The 9,571-nt window shown below is 45.1% G+C and overlaps 1 protein-coding gene across 1 annotated transcript; it reads left to right on the plus strand.

The window, feature by feature from the left end:
• The first annotated feature begins 3,115 nt into the window (after positions 1 to 3,115).
• On the plus strand, positions 3,116 to 7,991 carry LOC125555687 (B3 domain-containing protein LOC_Os12g40080-like). The gene is made up of 7 exons (XM_087522647.1): positions 3,116 to 4,425; positions 4,941 to 5,695; positions 5,797 to 6,211; positions 6,299 to 6,498; positions 6,644 to 6,905; positions 7,125 to 7,366; positions 7,501 to 7,991. Exons 1-7 carry the CDS (start codon positions 4,110 to 4,112, stop codon positions 7,774 to 7,776), a joined length of 2,466 nt encoding a protein of 821 aa, XP_087378773.1. The 5' UTR covers positions 3,116 to 4,109; the 3' UTR covers positions 7,777 to 7,991.
• The last annotated feature ends 1,580 nt before the right edge of the window (positions 7,992 to 9,571 follow it).

Genomic DNA, 9,571 nt, shown 5'->3' on the forward strand with positions numbered 1-9,571 from the left:
TAGCAAGTTTTATAAACAGATTCAGACAAATTTCAGGACATGGCAAAAACAGATTCATGATAGCATGTTTACAAGCTTGTGGCACTCATCACAGGGCGCTAAAAGAGATGGAATTAATACTAGCATGGAGTTGGCATGAAAATGAAGCTAACCATGTGCCAAACACCTTCATAGCATGCTTGAGATAAAACACACAAAAATGACAACATCATCATGATGCAAAATGACATGTTCATAAACTTGCTCAAATGCAAAAACTAATGCCACCACTGGATTGGTGAGATTTTTCTACCCTAAAAACATATATAATATGTTGGGGTTGCTTTAGAAAATCCCCACAAAAGCTATAAGTTAAAAACTGCCTAAAATGGAAATAGACAGAAAATGGAAAAACCTAAAATGGACTATGTCCCGATCTGGACTTGCCAGATAAGGAAGGGCCCGAACTGGAAAGACCCAAAATGGACAAGGTACCCGATTTGGCTAGGGCCAGGAACATGCGGATGACAGGTGGGTCCGTGGGTCCCACGTGTCATGTGAGAGGGTGTGTCTGCGGGTGTGAGGCTGACAGGTGGACCTGGCAATGCGTGAGGCTAACTGGTGGACCTGGCGATGAGTGAGGCTGACTGGTGGACCTACGCGAGCGGCTGAAGCAGAGCAAAACATGGGCGCTGCCGGCCAGCGACGGGCACGGTGGAGGACCTCACCGGAGTTGTTCCGGGGATCCTACGGCACGGCGGAGATGCGCAATGGGGTCGCAGAAGAATCCCGCGTCCCTGGGTGCCAATAGTCGCACTGGACAACGACGGAGTCGACGCCGGCAACGAGCTACAGAGGCGGCGACGGCGTGGGCGCACACGGCGAGGCGGAAAGCTACGCGAGCAGTTGGAGCTGTGGAACCGGCCTACGCGACGCGGCGACGGGGAAAAACACGCGCAGAGGCGCTACGGAGGTCGCAGGACTCGCCGGAGCAGGGTTCGACGGCAACGGGTTCGGCAGACGGCGCCGGGCTAGCTAACGCATGCAAAAGAGGAAGAGAAGGGCACGAGGCTGCTCAGGGGCTTACCATGAGCACGAGAGTGCGCTCAGTTGGATGGGAGGTGGTCGGGGGCGAGCACGGCGACGATTGAACACCTACGGCTCCGCGGGGAAGAAGAAGAAGGAGTCGACGCGTCTTGACATCCCGCGGTGAAGTAGCGGACGTCGGGACGTAGACGACGTCGGGGAAGAAGACGGACACGATCGCCGGGGTGGAGGTGGTCGGAGTGCACGCCGGCGACGATCTCGCGCGCTCGGATGCGCTCGGGACGTTGGTGGCGCGACGAATCTGGTGGCTCTCTCACTTGGCGGTGGCGGCGAGAGGGAAGAGGGAAACCCTAGAAGCGTGTGGACATGGAGAGAGGTTAAAAGGAGGGCCAGGGCGAGGGTTTGGAGCGGCGACGCTCTCGGCCGTGGCCATGTATGTGCTCACGAGGGGGACCAAAGTGGAAGAAAAGGTGGGTGAGGGCGTGGGCACGGTCGCTGACCAGTGGGACCGATGCGACCACGTGGAGCGAGTGGGAGAGAGGGCTGTGCGCCATTTCGGTGAGAAAAGGAGGAAGGAGCGCGCGAGTGGGTGAGCTGGGCTGCGGGGTGCGGTGCCAGATGGGCCGGCCTGGGAGGTCGAGGCCCAGGTGGGTGCTGCTGCTGCTGGGCTGCTCTGCTGCCGCCGCTGCTGCTATTCTTTTCCCATTTTCCTCATACAGAAAAAACCTAAAGGAAAAGCACAGGGGGATTGGGAAGGGTTTTGAGAAATATGACAATATTCTCAAGATTCTAAATTTGTGTAGTATTTAACAAAATTGACTTGGTAATTTTTAAAGGTAGAAAAATATTTCAAGTTCTAATTAGGTTTAAACTTGAAGCATTTTTTATCGCAACCAAACCAACTTCAATTTAGGTGAAAACTTGACAGAGAGGTGAGTGGCATGAGGCTTGAATTGTGAGAAAGAGATGAACATTAAAGGAGGAGTGAAAATGGTACTTGCCAAATAGAAGAAAGAGAAGGAGGGGAGGGGTGATGCAAGGGGTGATCATGCATGAAACACACAATGCACATGATGAGCATGATGAAATGCAACATGAACAAAATGCAAAACGAAAGATAAAAACCCAACCATGAAGGGAATATCATATCACATAGCTGAAAATGGTAAGAGTTGGGGTTACAAATATGGCAAGTTATATCCGGGGTGTTACACTCTGGCACCACCACAGCAGCCACCAAAGGAAAAAAATGATGAATCACCTTCATACCTGACCTCGTTGCGGCTCCATCGCTGATATGCAACTTGCAGACGTTCAAGATGGGTCATGAAAGACGAAACCAACCGTTAAACAAATCAGACCAAGGCAACACCCCGGACATGCCATCGAACTTGAGATGTGACACCCCCACACGACGTGGGAGGAGAAAACTATACCTGCCATCCACGAACCCAACACACGGTCACCATCTTTCATATGTCGCTGATGCAGGCCACAATCTGCATCCGCTTCTAAACTACATCCCAAGCTGCGCATTGGCGCTGGAGCAAATGTCATCGCAACGACGGAGCTCGAAGACACATGTCCACCACGAGAATGTCGTCACCGCCACGCCATGTTTGCCTGAATAGACTGATTTTTAAATTCATCACCAACCATATGACCAATCGCCTCGCCGAAACATGATATGAAGAAACTTTATTTAGCTCTGTCATCGCCGTCGTCAAAACCAAGACCATAAACAGTCTAAAAATCTAAACTACAAGAGTAGAACATGGTCCATACAGTGAATCCGATGATCTTTATCATCACCGACAACCGAGGTCGCCGGCGAAGGACGGCGGCGGGGAGACTTCTGGCGACGGCGAGATCGCCTTTCTGACTTTCTTGAGAAAGAAAGAAAAGCGAACGCTTCCTCTATGTTGGAAACTACTCCCTGCGTTCCAAAATAGATGATCCAATTTTGTATTAACTTTGTACTAAAGTTAGTATAAAATTGAGTTATCTATTTTGGAATGGAGGGAGTTACATTTTCCAAAAAAGAAAGCTCCATGAGCACCTGGACTACCGTACGCATACGAACCGACCATACTCCTACTACGTCCGTACCGTACCCTATACAGGGCCCTGGAGCAGCCCGCCGGCCTTTACCACCGCTGTGGCAGCGGAGTCGCTCTCATCCAGGCGGCGCCGCACCGAATCCGAAGGGGCCCCCGTCACGCTGGCGCTGGGTTCTCCGAGGCCGATACCGGCGCTGGCAGGAGGCGGCGGGCGCGGATCTTATCTTTTTTAGAAACGAGAGCATCCCTGAAAGATTCTTGCTGATTAGACCCGGCTTGCTCTGCCGCAGCAGATGAGTGGTGCCCTGCTCTGTTCACTCGATTCGACACTGTAAAGTTAAATCTTCTCCTTTTCTTCATTGTGTTCCAGATATAGAAGAATAGGGTTCAATCCAGGTCAAGTTTCTACTCTGTTTGTTATTTGCCGTTCTGTTCCTTGGAGTCATAAATGATGTACAATTTGAGCTAATATTGAAACAGTGGCACTAAAGCTACAATGCGAAAGTACTTTTCTACACCTGAGCTCATATGCTCCTGCTATGAACAGTAAAATAAATAAAATAGAAAAACATTTCAAAAAATTCTGAATTTTTTTTGTGGCATACTTTAAGAAATGTTTGTTGTGCATGCAAAATTTCATCACGAAATCACATTGATGGAGGTCGTCGCAAAAAAAAATCAGAGCTCCAAAATGCGTTTGAAAGTAACATTTTCAAAGTATCGATTTTGTTTTTTTACCATGCCTTACACCAATGTCATTTCATGACGAAATTTTGCATGCACAACAAACATTTCTTAAAGTATGCCACAAAAAAATTTCAGAATTTTTTGAAATGTTTTTCTATTTTATTTATTTTACTGGTCATAGCAGGAGCATATGAGCTCAGGTGTAGAAACTCCACATCCCCTACAATGTAGAATTTCTTGTAACATCCTTGTTTTGATCCATGTTGTCGTTTTTGCTATGGAGGCTCGGCTGCACCACAAGATACTGACGGAAATCTAACTTGTACTCCAACACTCATGGGGTCTTTACTCCTTGGAATTGCTAAAAGAAGGGGAAAAAAACTGATCCTAGCATATCTCAGTAGATTCCTTCTGCTCAGATTCCAAAAGTTCTCTGTTGGAACCATGTCATGCTTTCATCTGCATCTACTGAACAAACTTTTCAAGTGGGACTCATTTTTCAACCGAAGATATGATGGCACTGCAAGAACTAGGCCCACTAGTATCAGCTGGTATGGTGTGTATCTGCATATATGTATGCCCTCTTGCTCTGGGCTTGGCCATCGTTGGCATTCTGGCTGCTTCTCTGCCGAAGTATTGGCTCTTGGCAAAGGTAAGAGGCTTCTGGTCTTTCTATTCTCTACATCCTTAGAGCATAAACTTGCTGCAGCTTAAGATCATGTTTATGGTGGCACGCAGGATACTGAAGTGCATAGCTTATGTTCTGAAATAAAAAACGGCTCTAGTTTTAGACATTTTTCTTTCATTTATCAGGCATGAAATATGTGCATCCATGTGAAGTTGAAACATACTGATGATATTAACACATGTTACTACATCTTCCTATTTTACTCTGAAAAAAGTGTTGGCTGTTTGCAAAGATAAGAGAAGCTTCTTATCTTTCTACTAGTAGATCATAAACTTGATAAATCTATAGATCGCCTGAAGTGCATACTTCACTTTTTGTTTGTCCTGAGAAAACATGCTCCAGTATTGGACATCTTTCTTTGATTTATCTGGCATCAAATAGATGCATCGATGTGAGGTCGGAACAGACTGCTCATAATAACACACAGTACTACATCTTCATATTTTAGGCTGATGTATCTTGTTCCCTCGACTCCCCAGCATTTTTAGTTATATTTATCATGGCGCTGGATCAAGACCATGAGCAAGGTAACAGGAGTGGTCACAGAATCAGCAGCAAATCCTTTCAAAGATGTGAGGGCTGCGATGCACATTACTATTGGTGTCATATGGATGATACCCAGAAGTATTTCTTCAAGTGCATGGTTGGCAATTTCCAAGAAAAAATGGCAAGTCCTGGTGCATCGATGCCCTTTCTCTCCTTCAGATGGAATGCTATCCAGTCTCAGAATGATAATTTTGTTGTTTTCTTGTTCCTGCAGGCCATTCCACAGAAGTTTGTGCAGAATTTCAAAGGTCAGATCTCTGAAGTTATCAAGCTAGAAGCTCCTGATGGAAACATATACAATGTTCAGGCTATCAAGGATCTAAACAAGATAGTCCTCGGGTCTGGATGGGGGGTATTTGTCAGATTTTACGAACTAAAAGCGGGCCACTTCCTGGTCTTCAGGTACATCGGGGATTCTCACTTCAAAGTTCTGATATTTGATTTTGCAAGTTGCTGTGAGAAGGAAGTGTTCCATGTTCTCATGAACTGTGGTCCTAATGCCCAAGAAAAAGACACTCGCCTTGATCGATCTCTGCTGGGTGAAAGACGATGCCAGAATGGTGGATCAAGCAACAGTGAGTCCCATCGAAGGTGCGAGCACTGCGATGTGCATTTATATTGGCATCACATGGATGATAGGCAGAAGCATTTCTTGAGGTTCATGGTTGGCGATTTCCTTCACGAAATGGTAAGACCCTGGATGATCAATGCCCTTCCGGCCGTCCTGATGAAATATCTTCTTGATCAACATATGTAATTTGCTGATTGCTTTGTTGTTTGTTTTTGCAGAACATACCAGAGAAATTTGTGAACAATTTCAGAGGCAGGATCTCTAAAGTTATGAAGCTAGAAGCTCCTGATGGAAATGTATACAACATTCAGGTTACCAATGATCTGAACAAGATAACCCTTACATCTGGATGGGCAGCATTTGCCAGTGCTTATGAACTAAAAGAGCATGACTTGCTGGTGTTCAGTTACACTGGAAACTCTCACTTTAAAGTCCTAATATTTGACCCAAGTGGTTGTGAGAAAGAATTATTCCGCATTGTCATGAACCACACTCCTAATGTACAAAAAAGGGGTATATCTCATGATCAGATATTCCTGAAGGAAACAAGGCGTCGAGACGGCGGATCTCGTGATAACAACCCTAGGAAAACTAAAAAGGTGACTCCTCTGGACTCTCCTTCACCGAAATCAGGTAAAGAATTGAAGGGTTTCATGTACATTTTCCTTGGTATCTATTCCGTAATTACTCACTGATGTCTTGATGATCGGCGTTGTGCAGCTGAAGGTCTCACATCTCCGGAGAACACCATGAATTCAGGCGGCCCTCCGGAAACCAGCGAGCCTCGGTATGTCCTAGCAACTGGATGCAATCTGACTACAGCGCAGAAGGGTCAAATTGACGCACTTGTGAAGAAAGTTAGGCCTGTAATTCCATTTTACATCACAGCCATGAACAAGACAAGTATTTCTGGATCTCTGGTACGTATGGAGTATCCTCTACAAATTCAGTAGGACTCCTGCAAAATTTGTTCTTTAATGTTGGCATTTTTAAAATTATAGTAGCTCTCCGTAAATTATAATCTTCGATAATCTGAAAGCCAGATGATTCATTCATCTCTAACAGGTCATCTGCAAGGATTATGCTGCCAAATACCTTCCACATGAAGACCAATTCATCACACTCTGCCATCCTCGTAAGAGCAACATATGGTTAGACAATTTGAAGGTTACCACTGATGGTTCAGGCATGCTTTCTGCTGGCTGGTCAAGCTTCGCTCTCCACAATGAGTTGCGGGAAAGTGATGTTTGTGTATTCGAAGTATCAAAAAGCGCTGGTGAAATGACAATGGTTGTTCATTCTCTTGAAGGAGGCCATCACCTACAAGGTGAGTATGGGGCACATTTTATACCTGCACATACGACATGAAAAATCAACGCTCAGGATCACCAACTTAGAGATAAGAATGTATAAGTCAGCTTAGAAATATAGTTCATTTCTTTAATAGCCAGCTAACGCATAAACCTCAGACAGCATGGAATCAATACTGAGCTAGTGTCTCTGTACCGGATCATTTTGGAATGCCCATTTGTTTGTTTTTTTACAGGGAAAGAGCCTGAATCTCAAAACAAGTGCGATTATCCTGTTAAGGGCAAGGCGATTAAGGAAGCTGAGAGTGACCATAAACATGATGAGTCCAAGTCCAACTACTACTACTCAAAGTATGCCAAGGGCCTGAGCGGCGAGGAGCTAGAAGAGATATTCAGGTCAGCGTTGATCCAACGGGGCAATGTGGTATACGTCACCATCCTGGGGAAGAATCAAGTTAGAATCAAGAACAACTTGCTGGTCAGTTCAGTTGTTCGACTAATCACAGACTGGAATACCTAGATGGTTTAGATAACAATCTTTGATAGACTTTCTGAACCGTCTGCGACAAAGCTTTCTGTACTAATAGCTTATGTTATGTACTATATATGCAGACCTTCCCCGAGAAGTTTGCAGCTAAGCATCTCGTGGAGAGGTCGCATGACATCCTGCTCCTGAGGCCCAACCGGAGTGAGACGTGGTGTGCGAGGTACTACTACCACCCGGAAAAACAGGGTTTCAACTACAGTTCCTGGACCAAGTTCGTCCGAGACAACAAGCTGCGCAAGGGCCACGTCTGTGTCTTCGAGCTGATGAAGGGCGTGAGTAAGGTGACAATGATTGTCCACGTGTTCACAAAGGTCGATGGCAGGTTCGTTCTGCTGGACTAACTGTCTAGGTTCCAGCCTAGTTGCATCCTCCTTAATTTGTCGTTGAATAGATGAACTGGGAGCTGAACTGGGAGTAGCTCGTGTACCAGTAGAAACTAGTTGTGTAGCCGTACTGTGTGAATGTTCATCCTGATTCGTCTGCGTTGGCTGTGATTTCAGAACCGAGAGAGAGGAGTATTTCAGCGCTTGTAGCACCTACTCCTACTCGACTGAAGTTTTCTTCAATGTAAGCTCAGTTGACTGAAATTTTATATTAGATCTAAGTGGATTCCCAGTTAGTCCCAGCTGAGTGTGCACATGTTACTCGAGGGCTAGTCTCAGCTAATCGACGACGAAAAATTGTTGATTTTAATTCGTGTGTTCTTGTGTGGGTTCTTCAAGTGGCGATCGAGTAGGAGAAACTGATTGCTCGTTGCAGTGATCTGGTTCTCGCGACTGCTCTGGTTATCTGGTTCTCGCGCAGTTGCAAAAGTCTGCAATGGCTTACGCTGATGCCTGCGTCTGGGAATCTTCTGATTCCTTTTCTACGCATAAGTTCAATGAACGACATGCATGTTTTTTCCTCCGGTTTTGCAAAGTAAGAATTATTATTTATGGTTATTTCCAATCCATAGACATACCGGGTTTCGCAATTTCAGAAATTTGTCAGGTAAAATGGCCAATCACGACGTCAACAGCAAGAATAATTGGCGTAGGGGTTGTCAATTTTAGAAATTTATTGCTTAGATATTCTGTTTTGGGGACTACGATCGAGGGGGGGGGGGGGGGGGGCGTAGGGGTTGTTTGAAATTATTCCCTGTTTCTAGCCTAGTCAAATCATGGGCATGCCAAATCAGTTTGTCTAATTCACATCTAGATGTTTTTTAAGAATGTCACATCTAAGCTCCCACAAATATATAATGCAGCAACAAGAAAAAAAAACTAGGACAAAAAAAATAGACCACAAACAGAGTGGAAATCAACTTAGATGTGACATAGTTATGTCACATCTAGATGTGTCCTAGACAGACCCATGCCAAATAATTGGCGGACAATTCCGCCGCACCCATCTCGCTAAAAAGTTGGCGGGCAAGTGGGCTGAGCACAGCAAAGAATTGGTGTCTATCCACCTTTGGCCCGGACATATCATATATGATCATGCTAGTTGCATTTGGACACAGACATACCACAAGGTTGAACTAATTGTCTGCATAGCAAGCAGCTCTTCTAGTGGACATCCAAACCATAAAGCCTAGATGTATTCCCGAACCCTCTCATCCCTAAGCAGATGTGTGTTTGACAAACATGGAAGGAACCAGATACATATAGTAAGAGAAAGATCCTTCTAATCTTACATTGACTTGTAGTAGAGATCATCACATGAGAAGGTGGTAAATGAAGAGAAATCGAGAAGAGGAAAGTGGTGGGTTTGGATGAACTCTAATGTGAAGATATACTTTCTTTTTTTTTTGCGGGTGCTAATGTGAAGATATACAATGTGAAATAAGACGCTGGGTGAAAGATGGTCTGATATATCACGATCAAACCTGCACGCCGCATGTGAACTGAAATTGTTTTTCGTCGCAGTCAAAGAAATTTAATTCTCCTAGCTAGTACCTGCTACTCCATGGAGGTGTCGGACTACCATGCAAATTTAGTCATTCATTCACCAAGCAACCAAGAGTCCAAGACAGTTATTGCCATGGTAATTTAAGATTCCAGCACTTTCCAAGACTGGTTTACCTTTCTCTCTTTTTTTCAGTTTTCTGCTTTTTGTATTTTTTTGTCCTTTTCTCTATTTTTCGTTTTTTATTTT

Source organism: Triticum urartu, chromosome 5A (assembly GCF_056163025.1).
Source record: "Triticum urartu cultivar PI428250 chromosome 5A, HENAU_Tu73, whole genome shotgun sequence".
Lineage (NCBI taxonomy): Eukaryota > Viridiplantae > Streptophyta > Magnoliopsida > Poales > Poaceae > Triticum > Triticum urartu.